The sequence below is a fragment of the Pavona decussata genome, unplaced genomic scaffold (assembly GCF_977016875.1).
Source record: "Pavona decussata unplaced genomic scaffold, jaPavDecu1.1 SCAFFOLD_286, whole genome shotgun sequence".
Lineage (NCBI taxonomy): Eukaryota > Metazoa > Cnidaria > Anthozoa > Scleractinia > Agariciidae > Pavona > Pavona decussata.
The window spans coordinates 223,857-247,001 of NW_028145687.1; the positions used below are offsets into that span (position 1 = coordinate 223,857).

Consider the following 23,145-nt stretch of genomic DNA (forward strand, 5'->3'; position numbering starts at 1 on the left):
CTGGTAAACAAAGTTTTGCAAACTGTTTTGCACCCTGCTAGCAGAGCCTAGAAAAAGACAAAAGGAGGCTCTGCTCGCAGGGTGACTGTTAGCCAGTCAAGTAGACAAATTTTCGCAGGAAGGCAAAAGTGAACGATGACAAGTTGGACAAAGACCGTTGCAAGTGACCTCAACAAGGTTTAAAAAGCTAGAACTTTGTTTAAATGTGGAAAGGAACAAAATATTTCTTCCAAATGTGTCTCCGATAAAATCCGGTAATGGTGATGAGATGCTGTAATATTTTGGGGTCAGAAATTCCTTCTGGAATAAAAGTTAGTTTTGGAAATATGATTACTGAAATTCTTTTGGACTATGCTGTAATTAAGGTTACTCCAAACCTTCGCGGGTGCCTTCCCGAAAAAAATTCGTACGCGCGTTGTTTTTTGGGAAACCACCACAATCTATATATCGATAAAAAGCTTATTTAATGCAGAATTCGATAAAATTATAAGCTATTTTGGTTATTCCTCTGCTAAGGCGAAGGAAGCCGGTAAACAGTAAAATGACAGAGCGCCATTCCGTCGTTGATACCCGTCGTCGGGTATCAAACGTGATCTCTGACGAAATGTAGCTGCACAATGTTAATCACAAATCATCAATCTCTCAAAGCGTGTGAGCATTTTCCCGTATTCCTATTGGTTTTCTTTTAATATATCTGTCAAGTTCCAGTAAAAAAGAATTTGCAAACGTGTTGCGTTCCGAGGCCGCCAGGAGGGAAGTATTTGATTTTAAAAAAAATGCCGACACCCTTTTGTTCCTCGTTGTTCAGTTAACTTTCGGACCAAATTTTACGAAATTCCGTCAATTCTACATACCCTATTAATTCATTTGAAGAGGAGGCATCTTGCAGAAATCGTATTGCGAGTTTTCGCCTTCTAAAGATTTAGAAGCATGTCACGCCTTCTCGGAGAATTATGTCAACACCGGGCTCACACTGTGAGCCGCCAGCCAATAACATAGTAGAACCCCTGACGTTCACCGGAAACAAAATGGTGCTTCGCGGGAAAGTTATAGTTTTTCAGTCATGTTTTTCCCAGTTAGCTTCTGCGAGCACGTTTTCGGTATTACCTAGGGGAAAAAACGTTTAACAAAAAAGAAACGAAAAGAAAAGAAGATAAACCGACAAGCAAGCGCCAATGCAGCATCATAGGGAGGCACTAGTGGCCGACATGAAAGCTATCGGGTAAGTTTTGTTTGTGTTCAGTAACATTGCAAGTCTTCGAATTGATGAGCGTATTTTGGTTTGTAAACCGAGATGTGCAAGAATACTAGAACCCCCAAAGGCAATCTACTACACTTAACCAGGCTCGACGATGTAATAAATGAGGTTTAAAAGCATGGTTTTATTTTTTTTTATTTGTTGAATATGTCGAGAGATGCGGCTTTTCAAACCGTTTTGCCGGGTTACACGTTAATGAGTGACGCATAATTTCATACGCGTTCCACATGACAAAAACTCGCTTCCATTTTTCAATTGAAAATGAAGTTCTTATGAACAGTCTTTTATAGAATATTGAAACTACAATATATATAAGGTTTTAAATTTAATGAAAGTACATTTACAGCAATAACAACATAAGAGTTGCACAGTTTCAAGGCGCAGCGTGAATCGCGAACTTGTAAACAAAACCGGAAACGAAAGTTAATGCGAATATTTTTCAATAAAAAGCAAACGCACATAATAATATCTCATTGCATCTCATAGCACATTTCAATAGCTTTATTTTACCCGAGCTATAGATTTTTGAACATTTCGCATCTTAAGTATCACGTAACACGCATCAACAGAGAGGCCGTTACGCACACTGGAGATGTAAGAAAAACTAAACGTGTAGCTACTTTCGGTAGTACGTTTTCAAATAGTTTATTAAATAACGTTTTAAAGCATGGTTTTCTTCCGTTCAATAGTTCAAAAGATATGAATTTTCAAACTTTTGGTTACACGTTCATGACTGACGCATAATTTCCATGCGTGCAAGATAATAAAAAACTCGCTTGAATTTTTCAAATGAAAATGAAGTTCAAATCGACATTTTATTATACAAGATTGAAAATAGAATATATAAGGCTTTCAATACTTGTATTCTGGGTAGAATGTGTTTCGTAGAGCGCTCAATTCGTTTGATTGAAGAGCAATGTATAATTCTTGACAGAAGTTCAGGCTTCAGGTGTTTTCATCGTTTATTGTAATAAACGATGAAAACACCTGAAGCCTGAACTTCTGTCAAGAATTAAACGATGAAAACACCTGAAGCCTGAAATTAAACGATGAAAACACCTGAAGCCTGAACTTCTGTCAAGAATTAAGGCTTTCAATATCAATTAAACTACATTTATAGCATTAAAAGGATAGGAGTTTCCCACTTTTCAAGTTGAATCAGTGAACAGAAGAAGTACACCTGTGTCTTTTCACTTGTAGCATCGCGTTTTTGAGTTCTCTTTCGAGGAGCTCGTTTACAGCTTTCTCAGGAGCCTTCGTATGTGCAGTTCACGAAACATTGCTCACTGGTCTAGGAAGATTCAAGATACTTAGCACCTTCTGTGCTGCAAAATGATAAGAAATTAACTTGCCTATTTCCAAAACCACAGCACTCAAACTCGAGTGTAAACATAAAATGCTAATAAGTTGAAATGAAGCCGTTGCCGCGAAAAGGTCGCTGGGGAGTCCACGCCTTACAGAGATTATGTCACCTTGAAAACTTATTAACTTTTTTACGAAAATACCTTTTTCCCAATGTTCTCGCGCGTGTTTTAAGATTTTAAACAATTTGTTTTTGAAAATGTAAGTTTAAGTAATTAACTTTAATTTGATCGAAAAATAAACATTCGGCAAAAAGTAGCCCCTCGAAGGTTTGGAGTAACCTTAGGAGGATCACAATTTCATGCACGTAAAGTAGTCTGAAAGTTTGCTGGAACGTTTTTGACTCACTTCAGTCCACGTGATGCTGGTTCACACGAAATGTGATGAAATGTCTTGGAAATTGTATAAAACAAATAGATTCCATTTTGCCGTGGGTCTGTAATAAATTAATCTGATAACGTACTGAGGACGTACAAACGTGGTAAGAACATCAGTCACGCTACTCTCTTGCGGCTCGTCGCGTAGTTCTTTGTTCTCACCTGTTGATGGCTATGTTGGAAAAGCAGATCTTAGCAAGGGCTTTTAAAATTCAAAGAGAAAATTGGGGGTAGCCACGAATTTTTCAAAGCTAATTTTAAAAGTAACAGTTGCTCTAAAAAGGCTTAAAATGCATAACAATGTTTGGTATTTTTTGCCAAATTGAAGCTTAAAATAAATATATCTGGAAAAATGCGTAGTTACGCCCAGTTTTCTTGCGGATTTCAACAGCCACTGCAAGTGGTCATCAACTGAACTAACGTGCAGGTGAAAATACGCCTACTACAACGACGCCCAAGTATACGCTCCCACAGCGTCTTGTTTTATTAAGGGTTAGACATTAATAGCGTTATTCTTGGTAACGCAAGTGAATTCAACTTGTGTGATTGGTCCTTCTCAGTGCACCAATCGCAGAGGCGACGTTTTTCTCGGAAAGCGTTCTGCGAAAGAGAACTGGCTGTTTACACGCGAGATTTGTTGATAAAAACATCCCTGTTGGACTTGTGTATTTCATTTTCTTTAAAGCACGAAAGCAGCTGATCTTGATGAAGGACAAATGAGACCAAGGTAGGCATGTCGCATTTAAAATGTGGTGGAAAATTTGCGTCTGCTGTACAAGACGAAACACACTTGGAAATATGATCTGCCAAGCTGTCTCTTTGCATAGCATTTTGTGCTAGGCAATAATTCGTTCTACACGCACGGTCTGCTAAATGGGAAATTACGTCGCCATAGCCGCGTATAATAAGACAACAGTATCACTGGCGACTGAAACATGACTGTTGCTTCAAGCTGGGGACGAAGCAAATCGAAAGTTTCTAGGTTTAAATTTGCAACTTTCCAGAAAACGATGAAAAAAATTGTGATTGTACAGAAGGTTACGGAAGGATAGACTGACGATCTTCAGGCTCTGTTTACACCGTTTAACCTCGAGCCTTTCTCAATTTAAACAAAAATCTGTTTCTTTGGTGTATATTGTCGTGTGGTCAGATTTGCTACTGTTCGTCTAAACCCTCGCTTTATCGAAAACGTTTTCGTTTTCCTTATAATCTCGTGACATCGAGGGATATCGATAGTTAAGTAGGAGTACATGCATAGCTCTAGGGCTGCCTTGCAATCCTTGTTTCGTATAACTGATTGCACTTTTCGATAGCTCAACTGAGTGACTTTAAGGATATCACACTTTACGTTATAAACGCCTTAAAACTTAGTCGGTGTCGAAGCGTTTCCGCCATCGTTTCGAAGAGCAGAAGCTTTTTCAAATTTTCTTGTAAGCTATGCAACAAAAATGTGTACTTTGGTAAATTACATACATGTACATTCAGTTCAAAGTATGTTACTAAGATCCTTATTCTTACGTTGAGTTCAGAGCAAAAATTATTCAATTTAGTTTACAGATTGAACATGCTACTAGAAATACCCAGGCTGGTTTAAGTGATGTAAATGCTTCGAAAATTTCAAGTTGAGCTATTTTTTCTAGGTCATTGTGGACATGAATTGTTGCCTTCAAATACTCAGTGTTTCTATAACGAATTTTTAAAGTGAACTTGGATGATTACACGATGACAGAGAGAATGAATATTGAATGAACATGAACAGGTTTTATAGTTAAAGCTAAATCTATTCGCAAGAAAACTGTTGCTGTCGGGAAACATCTCAAGTGATATTGTGTTTGTTGTTTAAATAATTAGAAGGTGAGAATTATTGGCGATTTACGGTGCTGTTTTTGGTCAAGTTGTCTCGCTCGAGACAATCAGCAGTGTGAAGTGGGTGAGGCAGCCGAACGTATCAAACGTTTTTGCATCAAATGGCGAGAGATGTTGATGTTATGGCGTGTTTCACACAACAACAACAAAAATTCGATCGCTGGGCACAGACAGATCGCAGAGTCTGAAGCAGGCTAGACAGTGAAATGTCTCTCAGGAGATATCTCGCTAATCTAAGCGACATGCAAAATATTTAAAATGATGTTTCCTGTGTTCTGGATTCAGTATTTTATGGCCCTATTTCTAAGGGCAGAGTTTAGTTTAAGCTAACGCACATGTTCTGATCTGTTCGAGTTCTTTAGAATACCTGGAAATTCAAGTCGCAGAAGGTCTTAGGAACGCAACATTATTATAATTATTCCACAAATCGATCTCTGAGATGCTGCTGGCCAGTTTCCAAAAATGGCTTTGGCTTTTTCGCTAAACTGTTCGTGACTTATCTCAGTGCGCCTCCGAAAGCAAAAGAAATGTTTTTTTTTTTGTTAAGTCTGATGTGACATTTCGCAACAGAAAACTCTAGTTTAATCCGATTTTTTTTGATGGCCCAAGACCTTGCCAATCAGATATAGGTGGCCGACAATGAAACATGATTAAAAATATTAAATAAATGTAAAGTTATAATAGATTATAAATTGTTCACAAAATAAAAGCTGCTTAAGAATTGGGAAAATAGGTGAAACGTTGTTCTCAAACAAAGGGAAATCCCTACCATGAAGGAACTTTGGCCGTCAGAACATTTGGTAAACTTTTTCTTTGAATTTCTCCAAGAATTATTTATAGTTTGAGAAGCTACATTAAACACAAATAAAGAGTGTTTCGTTCAATTTTCAAACACCTCAAAGCTGGTTAAAAAACTTGGCTGTGCCTCGTTCTTTCAAATCTATACTCGGTATTTGGAAATCGGATGAAACATTATTCCTCATCTTTGATATTTTTCGCCTAAATCCTTTATAAAACGCTTCAACCCACAAAGTTCACTTTCAGACCATAGCCCTTAACATGTCAACGGAACGGAGTGGAAATCTCGCAACGGGTTATCTCATTAAATTAATTACTCGATATTCAAAACAAACTGTTCCCTTTGGAAGGAAAAGCTTGATAATTTTACTTAAAAAAAATCCTTAAGAAAAAACTTAACACTTGTTAAAGAAGAAAAGAAGACCTGTATGGTTTGATCGATGTCACTGTTGTCATCGCTGACAGCTCAAAGCACAAGTTGCATGCCTTCATTAAATTCACTGTGTATTTTACTGGCTCAGTCAAAACACATCTCGTAGGTAAATACAATTCTCAGTTTTGAATAATCAGTATCAAAAGAAGATGAATCTTCTCTTGTCAGTATGTATATACAGTATTTATAATATATTTTCTTGTTTTCGCTCGTAAGAGCATCAAGCCATTGTGATGCTTCCATTTCGTCTTTTTCTTCTTCTCTTCCTCCCCCTTCTCTTCCTTCGTCGTCTTCTTCTCTTTGTAAAATTGAATTTACAGACCTACCTGAACAGTTCAATTGGAAACTCCCAGCCGTGTTGTGCTCTATACCCTGATAAAGAGTGGCGTGTGTCTAAACATGTCTTTCGGAATTAAATCTAGATTGTCCGTGTCAGTGGTTTTCCTTTAAAACTCTCAGTTGCCCCCGTTCTGTTATAAAGCCTTTGTGAAAATATATTTTTGTCCACAGGGGGCGTTGATAGTACCATCTACTTTTGTCGACCACCTTCGGCACTTGTCAATGTGTGAAACGCAGAAAAATTGATTTTATCCCAAGATAAAACATGTCATCATCTCGAAAGAGACGTTACAGTGAAATTGACGATTCACGCTCGTTTCAGCGACACAACTATGAACAAACGAGGCGAAGAAGCGAGGGAGATAGTTTTGCTCGTATCCAGTACACACGTCATCGGTATACACGTGATCTGAGGACAGAAAGCCGGTGGTCACGTAATCGGAGGGCATCTGATCAAAGGTCTGGAGATCGGAGAACACGTGATAACGAGGCGCGTAATCAGTGGGCACGGGATTCAAGGGGTGTTTCGCCAAAACGAAGACGGACAACAGATGAGAGGGGAGGGACAAGTCGGGAAGAAGACAGACAGAGAGACTACGAACCTCTTGGATACAAGGCCTTGGAGGAAATCTGCAAAGCAAGCTCCCCTGAAGATGGGACTTTGGATCTCCTGAACAAGGAGGAAAGATTTAAGGCCTTGCTTAATTATAAGAAAGAAATCGATCTTGGTAGGATGCAGCTCCTAATTCGCTCTATTCATCTGTGTTGTTCAACGAAGTGTGTATCAAATCATTCTGAACACCTGCTTCGACTTGTTATTGAAGCAAAATTTCTGGCATTACATATCTCTATTTTTCTTAGCCAGATGCTCTCGATTTCGAGATCAAACGAACAATTTCGTCCCTCTGACGTTATTTCGCATTTGGCCGACATATTCCTTGAAATGTTGAAGAGATTTGGACTTGAGATAGTTCATTCTATTCCCATTTCTCAACTCAAGGACACTTTTGAGGAGCTTAAAAACAGAAATGTATTGCACCGTACAGGCATACTGGAACAGAAAGTTGGACAAGTGAAAGCTCTGCATAAAGAATTAACTAGTCAAAAGCGCAAGTCCATTCTCATTCAGGACGAGCAGATCGATCTCAAGCCCCCTGGCAATTTTCGAGATCTTAGTGTCATTCCACGAGCTGCAGATCTTAGCGTGGGTAGTAAGCCGTTTCTTCGTGTTAACGTCGTTAACGGATGTTACAAAGATCTTGACCATTACCTAGACGTCCAGTTCCGACTTCTGCGAGAGGACTGCATTTCACCTTTACGCGATGGGATAATGCAGCTGAGAAAGGACTGCGGAAACCTGGGAACAAGCGTAGCGAGTGGACATAAGACAGCCAAGGACGTTTACGTCTACCGTGACGTTTCAGTGCTGTATCCCGTATGCAGCAGGAAGGGAATGGTTTACAGGGTTCGGTTTGACTCGTTTCACTACAGTGTAAGACACGTCAACTGGGAGAAGTGCAAACGTCTTAAGTTTGGATCCCTTCTTTGTTTATCAGCAGATGACTTCTACACTCTGCTGCTTGCGACAGTTGAGAATCGAGACGCAAATGAGCTTTGCCAGGGTGAGCTTGAGGTGCGCTTTGAAAACGTGGAGCTCGAGCATCTTAAGCGTTTTATTGAAACAAAGAAGAAGTTTGACATGGTGGAGTCTCCGGCATTCTTCGAAGCCTACAGGCACGTGTTAGAAGCTTTGAAAGACATCGAGCCACACGATGGATTGCCCTTTCAAGAGCACATAGTGCATTGCAGTCCAAGGGTCACGCCACCGGATCACGAGCAAATTACAGACGGTTACTATGACTTGACTGGAATCGCACAAGATGGTGAATTCACTTGGGAAACAAGAAATTCATCCTTCCTAGACATCACAGACGGTTCAGACATTGATATGAAGTCCTATAACAGTAACGCTACCTCCGATCACCGAGTTATTCTCGATGTTTACGACTTGCAACACTACCGTGATAGACTGGAATTTAACGACTCACAGCTGCGTGCATTTAAAATGGCGCTAACCAAACGGTTTGCTGTGATTCAAGGACCGCCGGGGACTGGAAAGACGTACGTTGGTCTGAAGATAGCGCAAGTTCTTTTGCAGACCTCCTCGCTCTGGGAGGACGAGGAGGAGCGGACACCAATCCTGATGGTGTCGTACACGAACCATGCCTTAGATCAGTTCTTGGAAGGACTTCTACCCACGCCAGGTAAGTTAAAAGTAGCCTTTTCAAAGGAAACCGCAATGTTAAGAAGTGTACAATATAGTGCACATGCATGCTAACGATCAAATTCGATTTGAGTTTCGAAGACCTCGCTGTTAGTGTTTTGTCAGGCGAACTCAAATTGCGGCAAAGAGTTTACACGAATACTTTTTTGGACTTGTCCCATAATTTCTAGAGTAATTAATTGGAGACCTATTTGTACACATATCTTCAGCGGCATCCCTTGTCGTATTTTGACAGTCTTGTGTCTAACCATACACCGACCAAGAGAAGTATATTTCGTGGAAATTCGTTTCAGTACCTAAAAGAAAGAAAACAAAGAAGGTCTTAAATCTTAAAGAAATTCGAGTTATTAGAAATTCTAATCTTCTTTAATTAATTTCTGGCCCGTAAAATCTATACTAGCTTAAAGTAAAGCTCAGTGGTTACTTGGATTAAGCAAGAAAAGTCTGTAAATATTTCTAACCTTAGTCATGAAGTACACTAACAATTAGGTATTCAACATGTCATTAAATGACTTAGCTCGCCCACATGGAAAACGACCAAAGTGATAGAGCGTTCCCTGTATCTCATGCAGTGATTTTAGCACACAACTAGTGGGCGGGAGTGATAGGTTCGATTCCTGTCAGGAGCCTACATTATTTTTCTTTGTCCCACGGTCGTGAGATGTCAATGGAGCGATTTGCTGGAGTTCAAGGAGAGATCTTTGAGCTCTAGTAAATGGGTTAAGTAGCGAACCCTCTTTAATACGTCTGTCTTCATGTAAAAAATTCATAATTAATGATGTGACTAACAGTGAAATTGTCTTCTTTTTCGACAGGGATCGTTCGTGTTGGTGGGCGTTCCAAAAGTCGAAAACTAGAATCCTGTTTACTCAAGTTTCTTCGAGAACAGGCTCGTGAAAGTAAGGAAATCCCTGGAAGAATAACCAGAGCTAGAACAAAAGCTCGGAAGAAGATGAGAAAGATCAACGAGAATGAACCCTTTGAGCTGTCCACCACTGTGTTGAAATTTTCAAGGAGAGGAGTCTTGTCTTTTGATGTGTTAAAACAGTTTATGTCCGAGTCCCACGCTAAATGGTTTGAGCGCGACACCACGAAAAGTGCGATTGATGTGTTCTGTGAATGGCTTGGGGTGGATAGGAGTGTTGCGAAGAAATCCCTTGAGCAAAGCGAAGACAACGATTTCGACAACGAAGATTTTCAAATGCAAGTGTCTCTTCGAAGCTTCGCAAACGAAGAAGATAATGAAGAAGACGAAGAGAATATCAGTATTAAGCCATCAGAGGTGGTCATTTGTGATGCAGAGGATGCTTCGAAGCCTAAAGAGATGAGGCAATGGCTTCAAGATGAAGAGGTCATGTCTGAGGACGTAGAAAAGCAGGTGCTTTTCCCACAAGGGTTAATGCAGCAACAGCGCTGGGAACTCTACAAACTTTGGCTTGCAAGGGCTGAGAAGCACTATCTACAGCAATTACAGACCAAGCAACCTGATTACGAGAAGGCTCTGGCGCGCTTGAACGAACTGTCACAAGAAGAAGACTTTCATGTTCTTCAGAAAGCACGTGTTATTGGCATGACAACCACCTGCGCCGCCAGGTATCGCCGTATTCTCCAGCGGATCTGCCCCAAAATAGTTTTGGTGGAAGAAGCTGCCGAGGTATTGGAGGCTCATATTATCACGTCATTGACGAAAGGATGTCAACACTTGATTTTGATTGGAGATCATCAGCAACTTAGACCCACCCCCGCAGTCTATGAATTGGCCAAGAAGTACAAACTGGATGTGTCGCTGTTTGAGAGAATGGTGAATGTTGGAATCCAGTGCGAGAGGCTGTCTGTACAACATCGAATGAGGCCTGAAATAGCCGCCCTGATGAAACACATCTACCAAGATCTCGAGAATCACGAATCAGTAGAGAAATATGAGGACATCAAGGGAGTGAAGAGGAACATGTTCTTTATCAACCACCGATATTTAGAAACGTCTAGCAGTGAGTCACACAGTCACACCAATGAGCACGAAGCGAGATTTCTAGTTGCATTGTGTCGATATTTCCTACAGCAAGGCTACAAGGCTGAGCAAATTACATTTCTGACAACCTACATGGGGCAGATGTTTGCCATTAGAGACTACCTTAGAGATGAAAACGATCAAGCAATCAGCACTGTTCGCCTGACGACCGTTGACAACTTCCAAGGCGAAGAAAATGACATCATCCTTTTGTCACTCGTGCGCAGCAACAAGGACGACAAGGTGGGCTTTATCAAGATTGTGAACCGCGCATGCGTTGCTCTCTCTCGTGCCAAGAAGGGTCTCTACTGCATCGGCAACTTCGATCTTCTCTCCAAACACAGTGATATCTGGAGCAAGATTGTGGCGGATTTGAAAGCGAGTAGAAGCATCGGAAACACCTTGCCTCTTGAATGTCAAATTCATCGCACTGGAGTCTTCGTGAAGACAGCTAAAGATTTCAGGAGCAAAGTTCCTCACGGGGGCTGCCAGCGTCCTTGTACAGTTCGTCTAAAGTGCGGTCATGCATGTAAAAAGCTATGCCATCCAGATGACATTGAACATGAGCAGTACCGCTGTGGAGAGCCGTGCCATAGAACCATCAAGGGCTGCAATCACTTGTGTCCTAAGCTCTGCTGCGAACAATGTGAAACATATTGCACAACTCTGGTGCAAAAGAGTTTGCCACTTTGCGGTCATGTTGAAACCGTATACTGCGGGAAAGGCGCTGAAAGGGTGACATGTCCATCGCCGTGTAAAAACACCCTCCCATGCCGTCATCGTTGCCAAGAAAAATGTGGCAAACCTTGCACCAAGCAATGCCAAGAGCTGGTTAAGAGAAACGATTGGCCATGTCGACATGACGTCAACGTTGCCTGCTCAGCCACTCCAGTAGATTGCCCCATCCCTTGCCAGGCCACTCTGGAATGTAATCACCAGTGCTCTGGGACATGTGGCGAGTGTCGAATGGGCCGAGTGCACAAGCGATGTAAATTTAGGTGTGGCCGGGTGTTGGTTTGTTCTCATGTATGTAGGGAATACTGCGTTATGCCATGCCCACCGTGTTCCAGAGATTGCGAAAACCGTTGCGTACACAGTGAATGCAAGACGAAAAAGTGTGGAGAGCCTTGCGTACCATGTTTGGAGATGTGTTCGTGGGAATGTCGCCATTACAAGTGTTCGAAGCTGTGTGGAGAGTTGTGTGACAGGCCAAGATGCAACGAACCTTGCTTGAAATCCTTGCCTTGTCGAAGCCGTCGTCGACGTCACGTTTGCCGTGGTTTATGTGGAGAGCCGTGTATATGTGAAGTTTGCGACAACAACGATGGCAGTCCAATAACCGAGATTTTCTTTGGGACAGAAGACGACGCTGCTACACTCTTCGTTCAGCTGCCAGACTGCAAACACATTTTTGCAGCTGCGGAGTTAGACAGGTAATTAACTAGGCGCATTTTAATGGTATTCGATCGATTTTGATCTATGATAACGATTTGCCCATCCCATCTGTTATGAGTCCTCAAGTGTTTGAAGGGGTAGTTTGGGTGAAAGAAATACCGAGGCTTTGGGCACCCGAATGGTACAAACATATAGGAGAGTTTCTATTAACTCTATATAGAAATATGGACAAATGTTTTCTTTTTGAAATGCATGAAACCGTGGGAAATTTACCTTGTTTGTATGGCTTTAGAAGTACCCAGAACGTGGGTGATACTCCATTTTACGGTTGTATGCTTTGGTAACTAGGATTTTCAGCGGAAGCGAGGCTGGAGTTGCCCCATGGGCTCCTGACAAACCTCAGTGCTCTTCATAAGTAAATGCGAGCTAGCTAGCACAACAACAACAACAGCAACACGATTATCATATAAAAGTCAGAGCGGTCGGTATCAAAACAATGTCAACTTCAACTTCGCTTCCACTCAAAGGCCTGATCACTAAGCACACAACTGTAAAATGGGCTATTAATTTCAGTGTGGATGGAACAATCTGCATTTGGATAAAGTCAGCAGCCACCCGTACGACTATGATGACAGAACGGGAAACATAGGACTCGAATAACAAACACAACAAAGAAAAAAAAACACCAGTTTTATTTTTATTTGCGAGATAAAAAAGGAGTTCTTCCAAGTGCAAGTATCCTTTTTTACGGGGAAAATGATATGAAACATGATTTCTAATAACTTGGGCATGATGCGTAAACTATCCCGTCAATTGAAATGCTTTAGTCCTGACCGTTCATAGTGAATCAGATTCGAGAATTTTGCCATATTTGTAACTAATGTTGAATAGGATTAGGTTCCATTCCTTGTATTGAGGATATAACCTGATTGTCAGTTTAACAATCAAATTTATCACTTTTGAAAAGGTACATGGACTCCTCAGACGACAACCATACCGATAGTCACGTGATTCAACTGAAGACCTGCCCTCGTTGCAACACTCCAATTCGCACCAGTCTCCGATACGGAAATGTCATCAAACAGCGGCTACAAGACATCGAGAAAGTAAAGGTTGCAGCTTACGGCCATCCGAGTGAAATGGAGGAGACCAAGGAAAGCTTACATTGGCGCTTGGCTGATTTAAGGATGAATTTCAGCGGAGAGGATACAGAGAGGGATTTGGAGAGGTTACAGCGCAGTGTGAACAGACTGGCAAAAGGAACAATGGCTGTGGTAACTGAGAACCAAGTCACGTTGATGGAAAGATGGTGCTTGATGAGCAAGAGAATGAATGAACATCTTCGTGAACCTTGGGGCAAGCTATACGACGACGTCCGCTTGGAGGGTATGTATTCATTGTCATCTTTTGTTTTGTTTTTGTGCTTTGGTGTTGTTAGATTTATCTCAAATAATGTAACACGAAACAGAGGAATATTCGTACCAAGTGAACCAGCCATACATTTTCACATTGGATCACTGTAATGATCTGTTATATGAAAGGAACAAAGAAAGTAGTTCTACTCACCTTGTTGCTTTCTTAATGTGGGGGCAAACATAAATTTGAATGGAATTTTAAGTGGTTGAAGAAAGAAAGAAAAATTATTTTTGGAACACCAACAGACAGTTACCCCCAACGCAAGAGCACACCAGGTTGGTAGGGTACTGTTTGGGTGTCCACATATCAATTTTTAACTTCAAATTCTAATTTTTAAACTACATCAAATCTTAACTATTTCTCATTTCTCCAAATTTTACTACTCTTTTGAGAGAAACTATCTCCTCCCAAATATACCTAAAAATCACTAAAAAATTTACAAAACACCCAAAAACATTGATTTGTGTGATGAGCAGAGGGCTTTTGTATTGCTTGAAACGCGAACGAGATATTTCTATTAAACCGATTTTTAGCGGCGTGAAAACGGCTTTCAGGTGTACCCCCGCCTTAAGTGAAATCAGACTCTCCGTATTGAGTGTGGGTGAGAGACACCGTGATCTTAGTGATGTAATAAGATTTAGCCGTGCTATTGCCCCAGATTCTACTGTGGGCTCGCCTTAAGTTTTGCCATCATAGACTTGCTTTATGAAGAGGTTGATTCCAGTAGAACGCCACCTCAGTTGGGGGTGTATACCTCCCCGGAGCGTCAGTCTCTTGCATATAAGTTCAAAATTAATTATTTATCTACTTCTAGGCTCCGCTGTGCGAAGAGAATTGGAGTGCATGAGAAAACGCTTTATGTCCGCTGAAGTAACAGAGAGGGAACTGCGAGACATAAACCTAGAGCTCACCAGGCAAAAACTCCAACTCGAACTTTGCTTGCTACAGCACGATATCAAAAGATTCGGCATTAACCTTAAGATGAGTTACATTTACGAGGTGGAAGCTGCCCGCCAAGAACTGTCCAGCGGCAGACTCATACAGAAGGGGAGACTGGATGAGATGCTGGAACAACTAGGAGCTATCAGGTGACTTAACCTCGTTTTTGTGTACTTTTTCTTTTAGAATCGGGTGAAGAACCGTAGGGAGACGGGTGGGGTGGGAAGGATTGAAGTTTGGCAAGGTAACAATGTTAGGAAGTTTTTAACGTCCATTAACCAAGTGGAGCTGAGCACATCGGCTGTAGGCTTGGCTCGAAGGCTGGTTTGCGCTTGAAATGACGCATTTTGAATCTCTTAAAGGTAGCTAATTTACCTTATCAAGTCTTTTCATATCACCAAAGTTTTGTGCTTGGCTTTTCCACCGACCTAACTTCACAGTTTCTTCAGAAACTAATTCCCTTGTCGATCCTTAAGCTGGGAATCGAAAGCGCTCAGAACTCACTGCACGTGCACTGATCGTGTTGCGCACCAGGAAAACAACGACTTTCTCCCAAAACTGTCTGCACAATCAGGTGACCAGTTGGATAATTGCAACTGAATAAACATTTATGAATAAAAGCAGCACAAAATGCAATGATGAAAGATATCATGCTGCCCGTGAACACAGCTCATATGTCCACCCAACTGTTTAGCTGTGGGTGCGGACACGCTACAAAGTCAGGGACGCCAAAAAGGTGTGGTTTTGATGCAATGTTCTTAATAACTACACCACAGAGCGGTTTTCAATTAACTGTTGTAAAACTAAATTCGAAACTTACTCTGTCCAATCACAACAACTCCAAATAACGCAACAAGCCAATCCCAATTCGAAGCAAATACAAGTAACAGTCACCAAGCGCGGGAAAACGTGTGCGAGCAAGCTACGATTGTTTTTGGCATTGCCTGTCATTGGTTGAGAAAGTGGCACGAGTTTTGCTAACCAATCACAGTGCTTAGTAAAGCAAAACCAAAGCAAACGCGAAATTACTTTCAACACTCGATCGAAAACCACCCCAATGTTCTCGGTCTCACTTCAGTTACTTACATTTCAGCTAAATATTGCAGAGATCCTTGAAAAATCTAGATAGTGGAATAAGAGTAGCTGGGAATCTCAAAACGGCTTCCCATTTACTTTCAATTCATTTCCTTGCAGAGAAAAGTACCGCTACCTCTCTCCGTTGACGGCAGAAGAAGAAAAAGAGATTGTGTCCGCCATGAATCTGTCTCAAGGCCGCTGGTATAAATGCCCACAGGGACATGTGTACAGTATTGGCGGGTGTGGAGAAGCCATGCAGCGAGCCACGTGTCCTGAATGTAGGCTTGTGATTGGTGGAACACGTCACCAGCTGTTCGAGGGAAACATGCGAGCTCCTGAGATGATGGAAGGTGCTCGAACGAGGTTAGGTCGCCTCATGCAGAATTACAGATGAAAAAAAAAATCTACGATCAAAGGAAACGTAACCGTTCAGTAAAGGATAATTTACATATACCGACCAATCGGGCCGACATGGCCCAGTGTGACAAAAAAAGTAAGTTAGTGGACGAATATCGGCTCAATTTATAAAAATCTGTGGTAGTGCTACAGATTTTTTGAATGAGGCCAATAGACCCTTCTCCAAAATGGCGGCCGAAAATTCAAATAAGTTAAAATTAAAAACGTATAACAGCGCTAGAAAGAGCACTTTTACTGTAGTAACCCTGCAAAGTGTCAGCATATCAGGTGTAATTTCAGCTGAGAAAATGTAAGTTGAAAAATGAAAAGTTTACAGACGTTTGTATGACTGGGGGTTTAACGTATCAAACGTCTGTAAATTTGTCAAATTTCATCTTACATTTCCTAAGCTGATATAGCACCTAATATGCTGAAACTTTGCAAGGTTACTAAAGTAAAGGTGCTCTTTCCAGTGCTGGTATCAGTTTTTCATTCAATTCAATTTTAACTCATTCAAATCTGTTGCCGCCATTTTGGAGAAGGGTCTATTCTCACCCCTCATTACACCAACAGAAAACTAAACCCGCCAAAAAATTGTAACGTATAAATTGGTCCATGCGATTAAACCTACTAATCGGGTCGATAAATTGGTACGGGTGAAATTAGCCATAAATTGGCCAGAGAGCTTATTTACTTTCTGACAGTTGTTGAAAAAACGTGCCGGTGGGCTTATTTTGCTTTTGGTCGCCATTCATCGATCCGCAAATTGTATTGCTAATTATTTTCAAACTGTCATGCTGTACCTTATTAGCAAAGGGTTTTCTTTGTCGTTTCTGTTTCAGCTGCTGTTTTCGGTCTCCTTAGCTTTCGCCACGAAAGAAAGCAGAAATGACTTGAATATAAAATTAAAGAAGAAAAAGGGAGGAAAAAGGGAAACCTTTGCTACCTGGGAAGTCATGTGGCATCTAGTACTAAATAGTTGAAGCTCGATTTGCTTCTCTTGTGAAATAAATCATTTCGGTGCTTCCGGGCCCTTCGGGCCTCAGTTTTGATCTAAAAAATAAAGGCGGCCAGAGTCCCCTGGGCCCCTCCCCTATATACGCCAGGAGGTACCCAAAAATTCAGTGAAAGTTCTTTACTTTTCTAATAACAGTTTTAGTCTGACAAAGTTAGCGTGAGGCAGCTGAATATTCAGTCAAAAATTTTTGCGTTTTCAAGAGCTTTTTTATAATGTCAGATCTAGAATTTTTATGGAATATTCTTACTATGTACAGTGTCCACCCCAGCAATAGAAAGCAAATATTCACTGTTAAGTTAATTAAAGCAAGTTTAACGTACTAGTAAGTAAATAGCCGTGGAAAAGCCCGTTTTAGAGTTGTGTGCTTCGTGACCTGGCCTTTGAGTGGAAACGAGGCTGCAGTTTACTTACAACAACAACAACAACAACAACACTTTATTAAAAACAGACAGTTACAAGCTGGTTATATACCTACCCGCAAATAGCTGAGGCTAGTCGAGGCGGGTAGGTATGTCTATACTAAACTAAATACAAATAAATTTGGTGTTTAGAAATTGACTAAAATAAAAGTTAAATAAGTAGTAAACAAACAAGTGACGCAAGAAGGATTCGCTTGCTGATAGCAATTTACAAGATTTTCATTATTTCAAGAATTGAGAAGGTGTAAAGTAAGCATTTTCTTTTTTTAAAACGTTGATTAGTATTTCATGTACTTGTTCTTTCCAGAGAACAGGGAAAACCAACAGTTCATTTCGGTGGACATCTGTTCGGAAGTTAAGGTCTTACAGTGCGACGCGCCTTACCGTGGCCACCCAACAAACTTTTTTTTTACAAGTTAGCCAATCAGGATATCCGTTAATCAAATTCGCGTATCGTGATTGGCAAACTTGTAAAAGACGTTTGTTGGATGGCCAAGGTAAAGCGCGTCGCACTATAATCGCCTCAGAATGATTTAGTTGCGAAGAAAATCTCGAGTTTCTTCGGGACAAGGGACAAATGTATTTTTAAAAATGTGAAAAAGGGTCAGCTAGCATTTTCGTAAATCCCGACAACAGTTAGGAAATTCGGGGAATAAAATTTCGTTCCGTAAAGCTTCTGCAACTTAAATTTTAAGCTAAAGCACCCGAAGAGATCAAACTGTATTAACTAGTTAGCTTACACAAATATGTCTTTAATTGAAAGAGCACAAAACGATTTGGGAACACAGGAGACAACATTTGAGCATAATACTTAATTGTTAAATACCTAGACTTTCACTCAACAAAACGAGCACTGTGATTGGTTGATTCTTGGTCACGTGCCCCTGATCAAATACAAATGTATCCCGACCGGGATACAATTCCGCAGTTGTTTGTTTGTTTGTTTCTTTTTCTGTGATTATTGAAGGGAAAGTCTAAATATATAACAAAGCACTTAATGTATGGTCCCTCGGGAAACTAGTTAGTTTTGTTTTCCCTCGAAACATCAGGGCTCTCGGGAAAACAAACTAACTGCTTCCCTCGCCTCGAGACCATACATTAAGTGTATAATGTTCTCCTTGGGTGCCCCTGAGAAAAATATGAATTAAAGCAACCCGTAGAATTAGGAATCATATTGTAGAAGAGACCTCATGATAATATCGTAATTGTACTATCTGAATTACAGGTATATTCAAAGAAAAGATAAAAGAACTAGCAGGACCATCTCGGTATGTGCGCAGGTGCGAAAAGAAGGCCTGAATTTTTCGGGCCCTCTTTATTTACGACTGGTTAAAGGGACAGTGTCACCAATTTTTTGAGTCACTTTGAATAGCCTAAAATGAACATATTTGAATTGATTGAATGGTCAAAATAATGATTTACTTTTGTTAAAAATAACCCTGTAGTACACAAAAGCTTGTATCGTTCATCTTTGGCTGCGGATGGCTTGGATGGAAATGGATTGCAACTTGAAAAAAATTGGCCAATTTGATCAAGTTCTTCCTGTGTTTTAGAGAAGTTGCCAAAATCTGATTATAGTTTGTTCTTTCTCGGAGGAATCCCTTAGTATTTTCTTTCCAGTGTTCTGACAGCAATTTCATGTTAGAGAAAAGTTTCTTTGTCAAATATTTGAGCAGTTTTGACCAAAATACAGCAACCAACTTTTTCTAAGATATAGGCGTGAGATTTTTATCCTGGGAGTCCTGGGGATTTTTGAAGACGACACGATTATTTCCGAAGATTCCCGAAGAATTCCGAAGTCTTCCAAAGACCTCCGAAGTCTTCCGAGGACGTCCGAAGTCTCAGGACGCGAGCTCGCTCCCAGTGCTAAGATATAGGCGTGAGATTTTTATCCTGGAAGTACTGGGGATTTTTGAAGACGACACGATTATTTCCGAAGATTCCCGAAGAATTCCGAAGTCTTCCAAAGACCTCCGAAGTCTTCCGAGGACGTCCGAAGTCTCAGGACGCGAGCTCGCTCCCAGTGCTTTTCACCTTCAAAAATCAGAGATCGCGAGGAGGGTATTGTCATTTATTCCTTTTGCACATGGTTTTCGTTCTAACATGGGTCTGAGTTAACATGTTTTTGGAAATTGTGTCAAGCAAGACGGCAACAACTCACATTTTTCAACCAGGCGTGAGAAATTGGCCCGCAAGCGTGAGCCGGCGTGAGATCGAAGTTTTCAACCCACAGGTGTGAGAGTTGGCAGGTATACAAGAGCGCCGTGACAAAGCCCCTGTCCCAGTAAGTTGTGTACGTAACTGCGATGATAACTCATGATCCTGACCTATCTACAGTTATCCGCATTTCAAAATAAATAATAATTAATATTTGTATGGCGCAAATTAACATGTGTATATGATCAAATGAATTGATGAACGTATTTCACTTCCATATATTCAAAGAATAGATCAGTGGAGATACAAATCAATGTATACAAGAAGTTTTAAGTAATTTACGTAAATAGCCCACCAGAAATGAATTCAATAAATAGAAAATGTTCGAAATCGCGAGGGCTTGGAGGAAATTGACAGTGTGTTTCGGTTAGAATGTTTACACGAGCGTTTTCGAGTTTAGCTAAATCTGAAGGTAGCAAGGATCACGTAGAAGCTTTCAGTATTTGGAATGTGGTGCAATGCAGCTTAGTATATCCATGTGTTCGTTTTGTGGCGACTCGAGTTTGAAATCACGCGTCCTCGTGGCACATACATTAAGACCGCGTACTTCGTTCTTAAAGGGGAAGTATCACGAAAATTCGAAGCCAATTTAATAGCTTAAATCACGTCGAAGTCAAAACTCAATAACAAAAAAGTGTTTAAAAAATGTACGTTGACTCGCCGTTGTTTACCTGGACAGAACGTTGACGGCAATCATGGCCGGTTGAACAGCAGGGCCTGGAGGTGTACACAGATGTCGCCATGTTACAACACCATCGTTGTCGATTTTTGGATTTGTCTCAGTTGCTTTAACTCGCATTATTTTCGTTACCACTGTGAGATTATCAGTAAAAGGGCCTGATACCTTCATTAGCCGCGATCATATTATGTAATTTTATTAATCTTTGTTGATTAAACAAATTGACAGATGTTTGATGGAATTTGTAAATCTAGGTGGAGCAACTGGGTTGAGTCTTTTTTATCATTAGGGAGCTTAAGCACAGACGTTCGTGAGCCACGGATGGCAATCGGAAGTCGAATGTTTCCTTTCTTGGCACGTTTTTGCTCCTCACAACAGACGGGAAAAGCTCTTGCTGGACGTCTGTGGCTTGACGTTACAAACGTGATGGCTTCAAAACGCTCCAAAAAGGAAAACATTCTACTTCCGGTTGCCGTCCGTGGCTCACGAGCGTCTGTGCTTAAGCTCCCTATCCCTCAATTAACCCCTCCTTGCCCCCCCCCCCCTCCCCCTCCTCGCTCCCTATCCTTCAGTTTCTAATAATAAAGGTCACACTAAACTGATAAAACTAAGCAAAAGTAACCATCAAATCGACAAATTTTACTTTTTCTCGCTTTCTAAACGCCACAGCCAAATCGCGATTGAATAATTACCGGACAACGGCCAGTTATTGTTTCAGTCATCCGATATTATAAAGTGAGCATAGTCATTTCTATGTTGACTTTCAAGTTTTTGTTTCAAAAGGTCAATATTACAGACGCAACTGTTAGACAGAATTTTGGAAAGTATTGGATTTACTTGTCGCCACAGCTCACCTTAAAAGACGGTGCCTCCTTTTCCTACTGCGCATACGTACTGCGCATCTCGGGAAGGTCCGAGAAAGCCGGGTTTCTTCACGGCGGTGCCTGCTCAAAAAGAGATATTTTTCGCAGATTATAACTTCGTGGGTAAAGTAGATCTTGGCAAGGGTTATGGGAATCCGAAAAGAAAATTAGGGTTAACCTTACATTTTCAGAGATAATTAAGCTTCAATTTGGGACAAAGTGTCATACATTGTTTAGTATTTTAGCGCTTTTTAGAATTATTGTTGCTTAATTATTTCTAAAAAAAATGTGTGGTTACGCCCAATTTTCTTTTGGGATTCAAATAGCCGTTGTTATGATCTGCTTTTTCCGCATATTCATAAACTGCGCAAAAATACTTTGGTATCACTAGGCACCGTCCTTAAAATTGCAAAAATTAGATCTCTTTGTACGAGGGTTATCTCTGGCAGGTGGTACATAGGCTTTTATGGGTCGTGTCAGTCAGAGAGAGTTGGAGCTTGAGAGAGAGAAAAAAAAATGGTTGGGCATACTTTGCTCAGATCGTTACAGATTGGCTCAAAGGGAACTCGAAAATTTCAGATAAATATTTAAACAGAAGGATTTTGTGAATGAGCTTAGCAGTTAGCAATCGTCTATTTTTAAAGAGTGCCCAATAAATTAAATCGCTGATCCGTTTTCGCTAGCTATAGAAAATTATGATTTTCGTCGAGATAAGAGATGCATGACAACGGTAGACACGGTAAAATCACCAGTTTGAGGAAAAGCTGGAAAATTGCAGCTGAAAGAATTGACAATACCGTGCTTGTTTTCTAACCTTCCCAACAGAAATTGGCGATGATTGTAGTAGCTCATGTTGACTTACACATTACAGGAAGTATGGATACTCCTGAGATCAAACCATAATATCTAAACAACGTTTTCAGTTCTGAGAACATTTTAGTATACTCTCGTTCAAACTAACATACTAGATACCTTACAACTGATTGAAGCCATTTGCTATACAATAGTGTCACTAAATTAAGGCTACGTTCATCCAGGCCATTACACTACGAAGACTACTGATACTATTGAGTTTAAACCATTAAGCAACAGTCTTTGTAACATTCACCCAGACAATAGGGAGCTTAGGCAACGACGACGACAACAGCAACGAAAACGTCACCCGAAAATATATCTTTATTTCATTTGTGCTACTTCGCGATTATTTCAACTCGCTCAACTTTTACAAAAATGGCGAACTATCCAGGAACCAAATTGGTAGGAGTGGCGTACAAGTTAAGAAAGAAAATGAAAACTTCACCGTCGTGCGTTCACGTTCTCCACAAAACCTTAAATGTGGTCATTTCACGTTGTTGTTTTGCAGAGGACGGAAAAGAAATGTACCAAAATGTAAAACGCACGTGCAGAGCGATTGTTTTTGCTCATTAAACCTATTGTTTTGCGGCGTTGTCGTTGCCGTCGCCGTCGTCGTTGCTTAAGCTCCCTATTCACACTGAACAGACTACTGATACTCCTGAGGCCAGATTCACAAGTCGTTCCAAGTTAAGATATATCTTAAGTATTGTTTCTTAACAATAGGCCATTGTTAGTCGAACAATAGACTTTTTTCGAAACAATGCTTAGCATGACATCTTAACTTAGGAGGGCTTTGGGAGTCTGGCTCCTGGATTCAAACCTTTGCTAAGCAACAGTCTTTCTAAGACCCTTCTAAGTGCTACCCTCACCAAGACAATCACACTGAACAGACTACCGGCCGGTGCATCGGGGTTCAAACCATTAAAAAGGTAACTAATGCAGTCACCCATACAATCACCCTACTAGAGATAGACTGCTGATCCTCCTGGGTTCACACTGTTTACTAAACCGTTTTTAAGGACTACTTCATTCATCAGAAAGACTACTTAAACTACCTGCATGGGTTCAAACCATTTACTAAACAACAGTATTTTAAGCGAGGACACTCTTACTGCACTAAGTTGTTGACTGAAACTACCCTAAGAT

At 40.7% G+C, this 23,145-nt stretch overlaps 1 protein-coding gene across 1 annotated transcript; it reads left to right on the forward strand.

Annotated features, from left to right (window-relative positions):
- Nucleotides 1-3,573: 3,573 nt before the first annotated feature.
- LOC146455040 (NFX1-type zinc finger-containing protein 1-like) lies at nucleotides 3,574-18,892 on the forward strand. Its single transcript, XM_085094683.1, has 6 exons — nucleotides 3,574-3,724; nucleotides 6,605-8,697; nucleotides 9,533-12,158; nucleotides 13,088-13,506; nucleotides 14,351-14,624; nucleotides 15,670-18,892. Exons 2-6 carry the CDS (start codon nucleotides 6,699-6,701, stop codon nucleotides 15,944-15,946), a joined length of 5,595 nt encoding a protein of 1,864 aa, XP_084950809.1. The 5' UTR covers nucleotides 3,574-3,724; nucleotides 6,605-6,698; the 3' UTR covers nucleotides 15,947-18,892.
- Nucleotides 18,893-23,145: the final 4,253 nt, after the last annotated feature.